The sequence below is a fragment of the Onychostoma macrolepis genome, chromosome 04 (assembly GCF_012432095.1).
Source record: "Onychostoma macrolepis isolate SWU-2019 chromosome 04, ASM1243209v1, whole genome shotgun sequence".
Classification (NCBI taxonomy): domain Eukaryota; kingdom Metazoa; phylum Chordata; class Actinopteri; order Cypriniformes; family Cyprinidae; genus Onychostoma; species Onychostoma macrolepis.
Genome location: NC_081158.1, coordinates 17,882,329 through 17,898,698, shown reverse-complemented (window position 1 = coordinate 17,898,698; position 16,370 = coordinate 17,882,329). Strand labels below are relative to the sequence as shown.

The 16,370-nt window shown below is 36.1% G+C and overlaps 1 protein-coding gene across 8 annotated transcripts in view; it reads left to right on the top strand.

Moving 5' to 3' along the window:
- Window positions 1-15,810, top strand: part of tnni1d (troponin I, skeletal, slow d) — an 84,395-nt gene extending 68,585 nt beyond the window's left edge. For 7 of the 8 annotated variants that reach the window (XM_058773359.1, XM_058773357.1, XM_058773355.1 and 4 more), the window contains 7 exons: window positions 2,853-2,917; window positions 6,520-6,651; window positions 6,747-6,822; window positions 7,445-7,576; window positions 7,679-7,768; window positions 14,280-14,462; window positions 14,959-15,810. In XM_058773359.1, the coding sequence (XP_058629342.1) occupies window positions 7,448-7,576; window positions 7,679-7,768; window positions 14,280-14,462; window positions 14,959-15,060 (504 nt within the window). In that variant the 5' untranslated portion in view covers window positions 2,853-2,917; window positions 6,520-6,651; window positions 6,747-6,822; window positions 7,445-7,447 and the 3' untranslated portion in view covers window positions 15,061-15,810. Of the gene's footprint in view, window positions 1-2,852; window positions 2,918-6,519; window positions 6,652-6,746; window positions 6,823-7,033; window positions 7,053-7,182; window positions 7,219-7,316; window positions 7,359-7,444; window positions 7,577-7,678; window positions 7,769-14,279; window positions 14,463-14,958 lie in introns of those variants that run through there. The other variant, XM_058773361.1, reaches the window with a different exon arrangement.
- Window positions 15,811-16,370: the final 560 nt, after the last annotated feature.

Sequence of the window (16,370 nt, the reverse complement as noted above, 5' to 3'; positions counted from 1 at the left end):
TCCATTTGCTTGAAATTGGCTTGATGGCTCTTTCGTTTTTGCAGTGCAGTTTTTGAAGCGAGTGGCTAATAAATGTAAAAATAATGAATAAAACGCTCAACATTTTCTATATCAGAATCTAAATCTAAATTTAATTAATGAAAATATTTTTATTTTTTCTCTGCTGGCTGTTGATAACATACTGTTGCCTCTACTGTGTGACTGTGCCCACTGATGATAATGAATTGTTTGAAATAGATTCACTTTATATAGTTATATAATTTAACCTTCTACTTGTTCTAGTCAACTAGGATGCTGCTTATCATTTCCTTTCAGGGTATATTTTATTAAATCAAATAAATGAATAACAATAGTAAGTGGTTGATATCGCTTCTGGTCCACACTCCACACTACAAATGGAAGCTCAGGTGAAGTGCATTGCATTGTGAGATACAGTATGCTGGTTTACAATAAGGTGTACAGAAAATGCCTTATTGTATTGTAAAAATATTAAAACATTATTGTACACACCCTTCTCCACCAGCAGAAGGAGACCTTGGACCATAACATGACTTGCATGACATAAAGTTGCTGCATAAGGGCTTTCAGATGATGATCTTTATTAATCATCTTCCTCTCCACTAAAGAGCTCCAAAACTTTATTAGTGCAATTTATTATGCGCATATTCAGGACACATGCATATTAATTTAAAGATTATTTGTTAAGATACATGAGAACCATTTATGTTTTATATTATGTCTTATTTTGTATTTCGATTATGGCACATATTCACACGTTCTATACACTATGCGCTTATACACTATGTACTTATGCACTGTGTACTCGACCATGTAGTGTATGAATTTAAAAAAAGTTAATTTGTTTTTCATAATCGGAGTCTGATAGCCCTTCGCGACGTAATTAAAGCTGCGACAGTTGAGTGCATTCCACACTTCGTTTTTTTCAGTTATTTAAGTGCACCATCCTTTTTCTTTTTGGAATTTTCAGTGTGAACACACTATTTATCGCACTATTTATACTACAAAACGTCATAGAATAGGGCTTAAGTAGGCGATTTGGGATGCACCTTTAAAGACTATAGAATACCCGGCCAAGATGTGTCACTCGTATAGTTTTGAATGAAGAAAAATGCAATGCTCAAATGGCCCCTCTATTGTAGGAAGCCCCGCCTTCTGAATAAAAGAGCCAACTGCTAATCATTAAAGTCATTGCGTCACTGCAACGGCCGTTAGAAGTCCCGGTTGCGCTATTTTAGTAAAAGAAACAACATTTATGAGATGGTTGTTGTCAGATTTCATTGGTGATTCCAAATCTGAAATTTAATCTTAAACTTGGTGAACAGTTTTGGAAAATTTTTATGTTTCCCCATTCATAGAGATTACAACTGGAAACTAACAATAAATTAAATTGTCTACCTAATAGATTGTGTCTACTGCAAACCTAAACCTACCCCTTACAATAATGCACAACCAGTAGTTATTGTTGTACAGTGTGACAAAAATTACGCTATAATTTGCATATACTGCAGTAGCTGCAGGTGTTTCCCTTCTAGCCTTAACCCGAGAGGCGTTTCAAAGAAGGCCGCCGAGTGAAATAAAGAGTCTTTGGTTTGTAATGGCATGAGGATGAGTACTAAAGGATATTTTGGATGAATTCCTTCAAGGGCACGGTGATGATTGATGAGCTCCACTTGAAACTCCATGTTCATTGGCTGCATATTTTGGCACTAAACCCTGAAACTTGGTGTTACCGGTTCTAACCTTCTTTAAGCTGCACAAGATCATTTGTGTTAAAGTCAAGACAAGCGATGATTATTAAGTCCAGGGACTAAATAAGAATTGACTGAATTTAAACTTTCACTGCTGATCAGTGATAATGTCATACAAACATGTATAAGTTTATATTTAGAAACCAAAACCAGGCTGATGGATCAAGTTTGCCTGAATGCAGATCTTAAGATTGCTTAGCCACAGGATTTTTTCCAAATCTGCACAGTAGTAACATTAAACAACAACATTTAAGCTTCTGCTAAAATAAGTAGTCTGTTATAATATGGACAACATACATATATTTCTTTCTATTATTTGGCTGAAAAACTGTAGTATGCACAATTTAATAGATTAACATGCAAAAACATCAACAGATTGACATACACAATGAATCTTTTTATTTTCAAGAAATATTAAAATGATGTACATTTTGAATAAATATATTCTGGGATCATGAACATGTTCATGTTCAAATGAATGGTGACTAAACAGAGTTGCTGATAAACCTGATATTGTTTTAAGGTCATTTTCTGGGTTATGTAAATACATGTCACGTTGATTTCTATTAAAGGATCTGTTAACAGTATGTTTAACAAGTGTTTACAGAAATGCAGTTACACTGGAATAGTTACAATAGTTACAAATATGCAATGCTAATGTGTTACTTCTTGTGGGATGGATTTTGCACACATATGCTTTACTACATAATATTTGATCTATCAAAATAATGAATTTTTAAACTAATTTTTGTCCAAATCATATCCAAATATTTAAGTAGTTATTTGTTTTAGCCATATGCTTGTAATTGGCATATCACAGTGCAAGAGAATAACTTTTCAGTCAAAAAAATATTTTTCAGAAAATTACGATAAATTTGAATGTGTATAAATTTGAATATACCTCCTATTAATATGAGAACATGAACAAACAATAGAAGAATTTTAGATTTTATTTTGCATAGATTTCCAAAATATTTCTCTTATTTTTCTCTCTTTTATTTAAATGTATTTTTTAATTGGTTGACTAGGCACAAATCCTTCGAATCTTACCTAATCTACCTCATTGTGGTTTCATGTTGACAGGTGTTGAAAGTCAGTGATGCATTGAGCCATCAGCGGACACTGAGACGGATACTATAATAACAGTGGTGAGCAAGTTCCCCATAACTGTGTTGGGCTCAAGTTTCAGAATAAATAGCTGAAGCACCTGCTCTGCACTATAGTAGCAGCATGTCAACAAGGTCGTTTCCCTTCTCCCGCTTTTATTTTCTTTCCTTTTCATATATGAAACAATACATAAAAAGAGTGCCAACAATGGTTGTCTCTACAAATGGTTTCTTGCATTCTCAGTGAAATACAGTAATGCATTTGGTGGTAGAGTGGAAAAAGTTGCTCTTTTTATATTACAGACGTTTGACCTCTAAGTTGATCACTTCCTGCTCAGGCATAACTTTAGGAATGTGCGGAACAGGCATGTGGATTATTGTTGCAGCTACAGTGCCGATAGAAAATCATCATACCCTGTGAACACCTTTACTTTTTGTCACATTACACCCTGGAAAATAAAATAAACTAAGTCATGTACACATTATAACCCTCATCATTAAAGTAAAAATATCATTTAAAAAAAATTCTGGAGGATTATTAAAAATTAATCAGTGAAATGCCTGGTTCGGTAAAGTGATCAGCCCTTTAGAGAATACCATTATAAACTTAGCAAACAACTTCCAGATTAAACACCAGGCTAATTGCCCCACCTGACATCAGTAGTAGTGGTGCTGATTACTTCAGAATAAAACGAGCTGTTTCTTGAAAATTCCATTGTTAGTAGTTCATGGTATGGCAAAGAATTCACTATGGTAGGGAAAGTGCTTTCAAAAGACCTCTGGGATAAAGTTGTAGAAAGGCACAAGTTAGGAGAAAGCTACAAAAATATTTCAAAGGCTTTAGCTATCCCTCGGAGTACTGTTCAGAGCATCATTAAGAAGTGGAAAGCGTATGCACCACCAGCACATTGCCTAGATCAGGCCATCCATCCAAAGTGGATAACAGAGCCAGGAGGACATTGATAAGAGAAGCTATCAGGAGGCCAAAGGCAACTTTAAAGGACTTACAAGGCTTTATGGCTGAGTCTGGTCAGTCTGTGCATGTGACAACTATCTCTCAAGCTTTACACAAAGCTGGCCTGCATGGCAGGGTGGCACGAAAGAAGCCTTTCTCGTTTGTGCTATGCAAAAACACATTTGGAAGAGTGTTACCTATCTGATACCTTCTGGCAAAAGGTGCTATGGTCTGATGAGACCAAAATGTACTTTTTTGGACTGAACTCCAAGCACTACGTTTGGCGAAGCGCAAACACAGCGCACCACCCAAAACACACCATACCTACTGTGAAGCATGGAGGTGGCAGCATTATGTTGTGAGGGGTGTTTCTCTTCAGCTGGGACTGGGCGATTGGTCAGGATTGAAGGGAAAATGGATGCTGCCAAGTAAGTTCTGAAATTCTTGAGGAAAACCTGCGTCCCTCTGCTAGACAGCTGAAGATGTCCAGGTCATTCACCTTCCAACATAACAATGACCCTAAACATACTGCCAAAACAACGACGAAATGGCTTAAGGATAAGAAGATGAATGTCCTTGAGTGGCCAAGTCAGAGCCCTGACTTAAATCCAATCAAAAATCTGTGGATGGATTTGAAGAGAGCAGTTCATTGCTGTTCACCACAGAATTTGACTAAACTTGAGCAATTCTGCACGGAAGAATGGGCAAATATTCCCCAATCAAGGTGTGCAAAGCTAGTACAGACATATCCAAAAAAGACTGATGGCTGTAGTTAAAGCAAAAGTTGGCACTACGAAGTATTAATAAAGAGACTGATGACTGTTCCAAACCTTTATTCTAGTTTTTTTGTGTTGTGTTTTTTCTTTCATTGGTTTGATGTTGTAAGACCAAAATTGTAAATAAAGCTGGAAAAGCTATTTGGAATGGGGTTTCATTTCATTTCAGCTTTAGGACAAATAAAGTAACTATTTCAAAGGGGTATGATTATTTTCTATAGGCACTGTACATACCTCTCTGCAAGCTTATTATCTGATAGTTATCAGGTGAAAAAGTCATTTTGTCTTTAAGTATGAAAGCATTTTCCACTGCATGAGACATGTTTTTAACTTACATTAATCTGTGATTAAGTGAAAAATCAACTATTCACTGCACACATATGACACGTTTATGACTTATGTTCTATTTATTTTTTTAAATGGTCATTTTGATCGAAATTAATGATGAACAATACCTTTAAAAGATACCTACAGTATAAAGAAACAAGCTAATGTATTATCTTCTGACTGACATAATTATTAGTATTAGTTCTTATTTATGAAAAATTTCATTAAATTTTTAAGTAGTTCCTTTGGAAGACTGTGTCTGCCACTGAATAAAAAAATAATAAAAGGTAATTGTGACTTTTTTATCTCACAATTCTGACTTTTTTCTCACAATTGTGAGTTTACGTCTTACGTTTCTCAGAACGTTATGTTTGTGGGATAAACTTGCAATTCTCCCTTTTTTTCTCAGAATTGCGAGATATAAACTCACAAATGTGCTTTATAAAATCAGAATTGCGAGATATAAAGTCAGAATTGCAGGATATAAACTTGCAATTTTGACTTTTTTCTTGCAATTGTGAGAAAAAAAAATCAGAATTGCAAGTTAAAAAGTCCAGTTCTGAGGAGAAAAAAACTGTTGTTGTCAGAATTGTGAGTTCATAACTCACAATTCTGACTTAACTCGCAACTGAGAGTTTATATCATGCAATTCTGAGAAAAAAAAAATCTGAATTACCAGTTTGTATCTTTCAATTCTGACTTAATTTCTCACAATTGCGAGTTCATATCTCATTTAATTCTGAGAAAAAAAGTCAGAATGGCGAGTTTGTATCTCACAATTCTTAAAACAAAAATGTCAGAATTGCGAGATGTAAAGTCGAAATCACGAGAAAAAAAGTCAGAATTGTGAGATAAAAAGTCGCAATTACCTTTTTTAAAAAAAAAAAATTTTTATTCAGTGGCAGAACCCGGATTCCATAAGTTCCTCTTAGCAAGATTTGTAAGTAAGATGTCAAGATGTCAAACACATGTCCAGAATAATTCTTTGACACTTAAAATTTATTTTTATAATCAGTACTCAAGAATCAGTGATTTGAACTGTATTAAACATATGCCAAAATTATAAAACATGACTGATCAATGGACAGTGAATCTTGTATAACCAGTACACACACACACACACACACACACACACACACACATAAAGTATTTTTGTGTACTAATAATTAAAGTTATCAGTAGCTTGCTTTTTTTAATAATTAAAAAAAGAGCATAGTGCCAGATACCACAAGAAAATACCTTCAGTGAGTATGATTGAACACACTCTCATATTGATAACAGCAATAATATATGGGAAATTGACAAAAAAACTCATTTTATCATTTGCGTTCAGCATTGTTTTTCCCTGCTGTCCATAACTCAAGAGCACAGACTTGCTATCCATTTTTGGGTCATGAGTCATGACCAGTCAAGGAATTTTAATAGGGTATATCCTGCATGTGAATGATAAATATCAATTGAGTCAATATTTAGTTTTTCTATGTGCGTGTTTATGAACTCAACTCCAGTCCAGAGAAAAGTCATTGTGTATTCTTATGTATTGCTGGATTGTTACAGCTTCATGGTTATTGATATTTCATTTGTAGAACACTGCCAAGGCATTCCTGGCGACAGACACTATATCTGCCAGCCAGTGGCGGCTGGACTATAAAATCCCTTTGTCTCAACACACTGTTGTTCTGCCTCCTGTCCGTGACCATCAGCCAGACAGAAACCAGGTATGACATCCATACTTTAAAAAACTTAGCTGTAAAGTTTGTCATAATAGTCTGTTAAATTTATTGTTAATATTTATTATGTATTTATTTTTTAGGGTTTATCCGAAATCTCTGGTTGAATTTCTTTTTTAGTAGTTCCACAAGACGGGCGAGCTCAACAAGAATGGGCGAGTAAGTACAGTTAAAAAAAAAAAAAAAGGTTATTCAACATTTGTTCACAGCGCATAAACATACAGCTTTACATTTTGTAAGTGAGACTCAGGATAGCCACTCAAAATGCACTATTTAGCGATGAATAAATGTTTTGAATCACTTAGGTCAAACAGTTTGATTAATCAAAATGCTTTACTCATGATTGTTTCCTCTTTTTTTGTACCTTAACTATTGATACTGGCAGTCCGGTAAGCAATTGTTTTCAATACTATTTAACATTTTTACATAGACAGTGCATTTAGTATTTACACAGATATCAAACTAATGCTTATTTTCACATTTAAATGTTTCTGCTTTATTTAAATGGTAATTTCCCAGATACGAAGGCCTGGGAATCCAAAAGTGGATATCAAAGTATGTCTTAATCATTTTAAAAGACATGCTAAGCAACATTTTACACAAATATATAGCTTTTTTTATCTACATCTCATTTCCCTTTCTTTATTTATCAGCCCAAGTCAAAAATTTCAGCATCTCGAAAACTTTCTCTGAAGGTTGGATTATCTACGTTGTTGTACCTACATTATTTCCTACTTTGCTGTGAAATTGTTATTAAAGCTCCTCTTCCTTCTTCAATCAGATAATGCTTCTAAACAGAGCAATAGAGGATTTGGAGAAAGAGAAACAGGACAGGGAGGAAGAGAAAAATCGCTACCTCGAAGACAAACACCCTCCTTTGCAGCTTTCTGGACTCTCTCTGGCAGAGTTACAGGTGATGCACTCAGTCAGAAAGAGCATTTTAGTTGAAGACAAAATGTGCAGTTTAGCTACAACTCTCAGACCAGTTGTATTTATGTTGCATATTCATTTTCAGAATCTGTGTAAGCAACTCTATGCCAAAATCGATGTAGTAGATGAAGAGAGATATGACTATGAGGATAAAGTCACCAAGCACAACAAAGATGTAAGTATAAAACCAACCAATAAGATATTTTCCGTATGCCAACATTTCATGTTGAGGCCAATGCAAGCATGATATGGGTTTGAGGTATTGGTCCCAAATATGTTTGTTCCACATCAACCCTTTTTTCAGATAGGGCCAATATGGAACATGGAACCTGTGAACAATTTTGGTGGCCATACCTGAAGCCCATATTGTGTACATTGACTCCATCAAGAAATGCTGTCCAATAGAATTTGGCTCCAACCCTGATCAAACACACCAGAACCAGCTAATCAAAGTCTCGAGGATCGCTAGAAACAGGTGTTAGAGTAAGTTGGAGCCTCTTTGGTCCTCCAGAAAATTGTATTATAGAACCATGATATGTTCAGTTATCTTTTAAGAAAAGTCAAGCTCTTATTCTGTTTTTTAATTTTTAAAAAAATTTTTTTATATGATTTATAACTAAATTAAAAATCATGATGAAGACACTTTACGTTGTGGAATAAATTTATGATTTATTTATTTTTTTTACAACAGCATTTACAACCTGAAATGCTTCCTTTTGTGGGTTTCTGCATCCACACTAATAGGTGTCCAAATATGTGTTCGTTCATTCTAGCATCTTGGACCAGTATGTCTAAATCCTGTTCCTTGAGCACCACTGTCCTGAAGAGTTTAGCAAAAGCCACTGGAAAGCAAGCCTGCAACCTTTAGCCAAAAAAGAGCAATGGCTAATGCTAACGCTGTGGCACAGGGAAGGAGACCTATGGCCAGTTGCATAAACTTAGCCTCTATGTTAAGACAGTGTTTAAGAACTAGCTATTAACCAAAGGGTAATCAGTCTTATATTTTGGATTCAACTTAAGTCGGGCTCACACTGTGCGATTTTTTAAAAGTCCTTTAGGATTGTACTTGTCAGACTGTACGAACATGATGATTATGTCACACTATGGGATCTCAGTTGTCATTATTGTCAGACTGTACAACAGTCAAGACGAGTTAAAAACGGGTGCGCGCAAGAAAACTTGTCCGAAGTTTTACATTATCAACCCATACACGTCCAGTGACTGCGATCTGCATTGCACGCGGCACCGAAATGTTGGCGGTCATGAAAAGTATATGAACGGCGGCAATACCGGCATGTTTAAGAAGAATAGTGTATGTATTCATACACACGCACATGAAAGCAGCGGCGCAACCAGTGTTTATATAAAAAAGAAACATATCAGATGAATTCCGTGAGCGGAGGACGGGAGCGCCGGAGTTTATAGCTGATAGAATAATTCTCAAGCATTAATTCTGCTCATAGCTTGCCTTGAAAAACGGAGACAGTTTGATATTCGTCGCAGGGGTAGTCACACTGCAGGACTGTGCGCCAAATCTTCTGACACTGCCAGAATTTCGTCGGAGGTGAAATTTGATTGCAACAGCCATTAAACAGCTGTCGGTGAACATGTCAAACCAGCGATCAAAGACTACGGATTTTAGCCTAGGATCATAGGAATCTTTTAGGATTTTCAAAATTTGTCCCAGACGACCAAATCGTGGCCAAAATCGCACAGTGTGAGCCGGGCTTTAGAATAATCTAAGTTTTTATGTAACTGAATTTTTTAAAATTTTGACCAGTCTTAAAGAAAAAAAATTATATGACTAACTTTTAAGACTAGTCTAAAGCTTTTATGCAACTGGCCCAGGATGCAGTTTTTTTAATGGATGTCAATGGAGGAGAGGCTTTACTATGCTGAATAAGCAGCTTTTTTGAGAAAACTTCATCATTTAATGAATCGACAGCCTATCGGCTAATCTTCAACATGTTTTACACTAAATCAGGAGTAGGCAACGTCGGTCCTGGAGTTTAGCTCCAACCCTAATCAAACACACCTGAGCAAGCTAATCAAGGCCTCAGGATTACTAATGCTGCCTTCACGTGCTATCGGAAATTTCCTATTTCCCACTTATGAAGTCGTGATTATGAGCTTGTCGTATTCATGTGCTTTAATGTCGGAAAGAATAAAATGTAGCATCCCATTGGTTGACAATCATATAAACATTCACCGCGCTACACATGCAGTTTGCTGACAATTCTGGAATTTCGGTCAAATACACGCTTATTTCACTGCTTATAAAACACACAATATGCTTTGCATGATCGTTCATATCTAGCCTATAAATACACTACTTTAGCGACAAGACAAAGGGATGTAGTTGTTGTGAGAACAGCATTGACAGCAGCAACTCAGAAACTCGGGTATCAAAATTATTTCCGAATTTCCCAGTAGTAAATACGACTTGAGAGGCCGTTCACTTCCAATTTCCGATTAGGAAACTCGTATTTACGATTCCAATAGCACGTGAATGCAGCATAAGGCTACAGGCAGTTGAGGTTTTTTTCAGGGTTGGAGCTAAACTCTGCAGGACATCGCCACTCCAGGACCGACGTTGCTTACCCCTGCACTAAACAATAGTTTTTGATTGAACTATTTTTACTTTACCACGAAAAAAGTCGTTTTATAGGAGAAGTCACTGACTTTTTGCGACAGGTGGGATTCAGCACTTCTCATTCATTCCTATGGTATCCGTAAATGGTGATTGAGTGTTGCACAACTCTGATTGAAATTCAATAACGTCAAGGCTATAATGTGATTGGTTATCAAGGCACACATGATCCAAGTTGACTGTTATGTTGTCTCTAATAGTAAGTAATACAGATCCTTCCAAAACTTCCAAATACTAACACAGTCTCTGGTTTAGCTTCAACCCTAACAAGAAACACAAGAAATGGCTAATCAAGGTCTTCAGGACATTCACTAGAAACTTTCAGGCAGGTGTATTGAAGCAAGTTGTATCTAAACTCTACGGAATGTCAGCCCTTCAGGAGCAGGAGAGGACACAACTGACTTCAGAAGATTTACTAGCATTCTTGCAGAGGTGGGGGACTCGAGTCACATGATTTAAGGACTTGTGACTTGCTTGACTAAATAAAGAAAATGACTTGACTTGACTTGGACTTGAGATCCAGTGACTTGAGACTTGACTTGACTTGACTTAACCTTCATGACTCGGCAGGACTTGACTTTATAACAACTAATTATTATTATAAATCATTGCGAGTGCGATATAATTTGGTAAACAAAACGCAAGCCACTGACCCAGCGGCAGAAGTGATCCGAGTCTGCGCAGTTCATGACACTGCACGAGCACAGGAACACAGCGCGCCAAATACAGGGAGAGAAGCTCCCGATGTTTGGATTAACACTCTTCCAAACTATATGCATTTGCAAAGCCAGGACGTCACCACTTCATAAAGGAAATGTATGTAAGCTTGTTCGTTAGTTGAAAACAGCATTGGTCTTAAATTCAGTTTAGGTCTGTCATTAAATTAAAGTGATTATAAATTATTAATCTCGTGTTTGTAATTAACGACGTCAAACTTTAATTTCGCTGGCGTTTCGCCTCTCAAAACAGTGCTTTAGTGTCAAGTATCCCTCTTTGTAAATCAATAGGCTAAATTATATGAAATTGTACCACGGAAACCAGTGTTTTCGATTAGTGATATTTCTCTTGAACCCAAAATCCAAGACATGTTGTCAAAATGGCCTTAGTATGAGTTTTTATATTTATAATATACGATATAGTAATATTTTCAGCGCGGCTGCCAACAGTTCCGTTGAGCCCACAGCTAGAGTTACGCGCGTCTCTAAGCCAGTGTTGCCAAACCCCTCCCTCAGAAAATCTCTAGAACCACCCTCAAAAGTCTCCATTTTTCAAAAAAAGTCGCCAAATATGAAAAGAAAGTAAATACAGGTAAATTTGGTAAAGGTAAAGGAAAGTAAACATATATCTACTTTACAAATAATGACAGTATAAAAAATATAACAAAAGATGTAGGCCTATAACAAAAAAATCTGAAGTGAAATTAGGAAATGCTTAGGCCTACTTGTAACTCTACAGGACACATTTGAATCAGTAAATTTTGAATCACAAATTCCAAGTATGGGTCACTTTCTTTTCTTTCTTTCTTCTTTTACTATTACTATTAATACAAAGTAAGTGCAAAATACTGCATCCCAGCACACATGACACGATGATGTACTGTGTCTCTCAGTATCTGGCTGACATGATTGTGCATGAATTGTGGCATAGCTTTTGTGTTTGTGGTTAAAACAAGATGTTTATGCACTGATGTAATCACATTTTTTCTCCACCATCTTGATGGTTATAATGAAATGGTGGTGTGTGTCATCATGTCTGAATGGCAGATGTACTGATGTACTGATGTGTGTTCACTGCGCAGACGCATTAGGTGCGTTCGACTTTAAGCGGCGCTGCACAGAATGGTCAGTGTATGACATCAAAGCACCGCGAGAGCGATAAGAGAGCAGACGGATCCTATGCATTCAAATCGCTCTCGCGGTACTTTGATGTCACTGACCATTCTGTGCAGCGCCGCTTAAAGTCGAACGCACCTATTGGCATGATTGAGAGCAAACGTGAGAGGTCACGGGCCTAGTGTGGCCAAGTAAAAAATTAAAAATCTCCAAAAAATCGCTATTTTTATTTAAATATAGCTAAAATAGCTCCTTGTCGCAAAAAATCAATACAAGTCGCAGCAACAATGAGAAAGTTGCTAAATTTGGCGACAAAATCCCCAAATTGGCAACACTGCTCTAAGCAACACACTGAATACTGAACGAATCCAGGGATTTGAACGAATCGGTTGAGTGATTCAGTGGCCCATTCTTGCTTGTTCATGAACGAATCAATTTTGAATGAATCAGTTCAATGAACGCTTCTGTGATAAAGCTGTGATTTGCCACCACTTACTGGTGGCATTAATGTCGTAGAGTAGGCCTATCATTTCATTTCATATTTCTATATTCAATTTTTTAAATTATTTTTTTTTCCCCAACAGAACAAACAGAAAACAAAAACGAAACAAAACAAAACAAAAAGCTTAGGCAGACCTTAAATGCACAGCTGTCAATTTAGTTCTTATTAAGATAAAATCAAAGAAATCGATAAGTTACAGGGGAAGATACATAAACATTAACAGTAATAGGCTTCTTGTTTTGAGCCATGATGACAATAGTTTTCAAGAACAATGTAGGCAATCATGCAAAGTGAAAGAAACAGTCCAAATAGGGTGTCTATATCCGATGAAAAATTTGGGTCCATTTTATTTCTGATATAAGGGGTGATTTGTAGTCAGCATATTATTTTAAATTGAATAGCATGTTTTGTTACACACTTCTTTAGCGTGCTCCCAGACTGAATCCCAGTCTTCACTGGAGATATTTAATGCAAAATCATCTCCCAGGATGGTCAAACTCAATATAACATAAATATGAGATACATATTTTTATCTTGTATTTTTATCAATATTTTCTCAATTACAGACTTATCAGTATACAAAGTAGTATTTTGCCTATTTTCAAAATGTTATATTTAAAACATTATTATTTAAAATGTATAATTAAAAAAGTTAATTTCTGAGGAAAAATTAATAAGGTTGTGTGGCAAAAATATATTTGTTCCTGTTTGATACTGTGACTTGACTTGACTTGACTTGACCCTTATCAGGACTCGACTTGACTTGCTTGATTTGTTTGTACTGTGACTTGAGACTTGCTTGAGACTTGAACATGTGTGACTTGCCCCCACCTCTGCATTCTTGTATAGTCATCAAAAACCGCAGCCACTTTGTCTGCCTAGGTTCTTGAAAACAATTTGAACTATTACAGATATTGATATAGAATGCCTTCACATGATTATGTAATGCCTAAGGCAGGGCTCTACAATTCCAAACCTTGGAGGGCCAAACAAGCTGAAAACTAATTGCAAGTTACAGACTGATTAATTTGCTCAAGGCTCAAGATTTAGTTGGTTCGCATGGTCCAACGTACACATGTCATACTAATAACAAACTACTTATAATCACAGATTGAGAGCTATAGTTCCGACCACACAAATTTGTGATACTTGCCCATCATCAACAACTGGTACTTGCCAATTTGTGATACAAATTTGTGTTGGAACTACGGTTTTGGGAAACACAGAATGGCTGAACTATGCTTCTAAACTCGCAGAACCTGTGACCACACAGTGGTTGGCTAACTATGATTTTATAAAGCTCAAACAAAGCAAATAGGAGACCAGGATTCCACTGGTGAGAGAACAGAAGAGACAGAAGGGAGACTGAAAGTGAAGGTCACATGGAGGTGCAAAGCAGATATAGAGCAAGTACCAGTTGTTGATGATGGGCAATCCCCATGTGGAGTAGGAAAACAAAACCAAAAAAACTAACAAAAAAAAATGTCAGAATGAACCCTGATCAAACCCGAGTTCTGACAATGGGTTGCATACTTCTGAGGGTGCATGTACTAACCAAGGAGCTGCCATACTCCTGCAACCAAGGAGCTGCATACTTCTGAGGGTGCATGTACTAACCAAGGAGCTGCCATTGAGAAGAATGGATGTTCTAATCTAACGGAAAATTTCCGGTAATGGAAATTTTGTATTCCATTGATTTTAGATCAATGAGCTGAAGTTGAAAGTTCAGGATCTAGGTGGGAAGTTCAAGAAACCTGCCCTGAGGAAGGTGCGTGTGTCTGCTGATGAGATGATGAGGGCCTTACTGGGCTCCAAACACAAAGGCTCCATGGACCTCCGTGCAAATCTGAAGTCAGTCAAGAAGGAGGATATCAAGCAAGAAAAGGTAAGGCGATAAAAAAACATATACAAAAACTGCAGCAGAAAAGAAATTAGATATTGCATATTAAGTAAATGCCATGTTGTGTACATGTTTTTTCGGTTTTCTCGCTGTTAACAAACCATTATCTATGACTTTTGCCTCAATAAATTCCTAATTTGCTGCTTATTAATAGTTAGTAAGGTAATAGTTAGTAAGCTTAGGTATTGGGTAGGATTGGTATATGCACAGAATATGTTCTTTATAAGTACTAATAAACAGCCAATATATTGATATGTATGCTAATAAGCAACTAGTTAATAGTAAGAATTGGTCCCTATACTAAAGTGTTCCTGTTTTATTCTAGATTTTAAACTTTTAATATCATTTGTTAAATTCTGTTTAGTCTCAGTCACAACAGACGCATTAGCTCATCTCCACACTTTGGCAGTGAACATAATACCACGAGTTGATCCATCTGAAGACATGCCACTACAATCCATTGTTGCTTTCTGTCTAATAGGTCTTGACCTCTGAGGTAGGTGACTGGCGTAAGAATGTGGAAGCCATGTCTGGAATGGAGGGAAGAAAGAAGATGTTTGACGCTGCTGGGGGAGGCCAGTAAACCCCTTCATAAAACCAACCTGACCTTCTGGATGGTCTTCACAGAGAAGATATAAAATGGAAGGGTTGAGACTGAAGTGTTTTCTTGCTTTGTTGACCTTTCTGAGCTGCTGTTTTTCCGAGCCAACTCATAGTAACTGCTAAGTAATAGTCGACCTAAAATTTAAATCCTGCACTTATTTACTCACCCTTTTGTCAATTCAAAGCTGAATTATATTCTGGAACACATCAGTGTAGATGAATGCTGACACTGCTCTTATTCTTATTCAAACAACATTGTTATCCATAAAAGTAAATAAGGGGCTGTCAAGCTCTAAAATGCTCCATAAAAGTACATCCCATGATCTATATTTCAAGTCTTCTCAAGCTATGAATGGCTGTTATGATACTTTCATGGTGTTTTTTTTATTTTAAATTGGTCATATTTGGAGCTTGACAGCCCCTAGCCAAATTTTATTTTCATTGTATGGAAAAATAATATATTAACGATTATTTTTTTTTTCTTAGAAATATGATTTGACATAATTCATTAAAGATTAAAGAGCAGACTTAAAATAGGCCTTAGTACTGTTAGGTGTTTTTGAGACTTATGTAGTCTGCAGTCATTTCATTTCATTATAAATGTACCAATTAATAATAATACTAATAGATAATAAAAAAAACTAAGACAGCTTGTGTTTTACTGGGATATATGTATGTTTTTGTGTGCTACAATGAAGTCTTAAATTGACATTAAAAGTTACATTATTAAGCAGAAAATGACTTTATTCTTTTCTATTCTTTCAGTATTCACAAATATGATTCATTTACCTTAACATGTATATTTTATTGCTTTCTTTAATCATTTTTCATAATTAACACATTAATGTACTGAATTTCCTTTTAAGGACAGAGAAATAAATAACAGTTCTGTGTGAAATTGTTAGTTTCAAAGATTTTTAACTGCATCAAATTGCACTTAAATGCAAGCACAATCGAATAATATATTATAACTAATATTTTAACACTTTTTACACGTATTTCTTCATGATAAATGATGAACAGCTGGTCTTTAAAGATGACAAATGATTAATTGATTTTTTACGACATGACTGATTCATTATCCATTCTTACGTTCTGGCTCAGATGTGATATTTCACTATGGTGAATCTGAGAAGACAAGCTAAGCTAGAGGTTAAGGGATGGGCCATTTCCCATGGTGACAGAAATACATAAACAGGTTAAGCAGGCCAATGTTTCAGTACAGTACTGTTGATCCTGTATTTTTAGTCCTGTTGTACCCCGTATCTAATCTTACTCGACCTTGAAGAG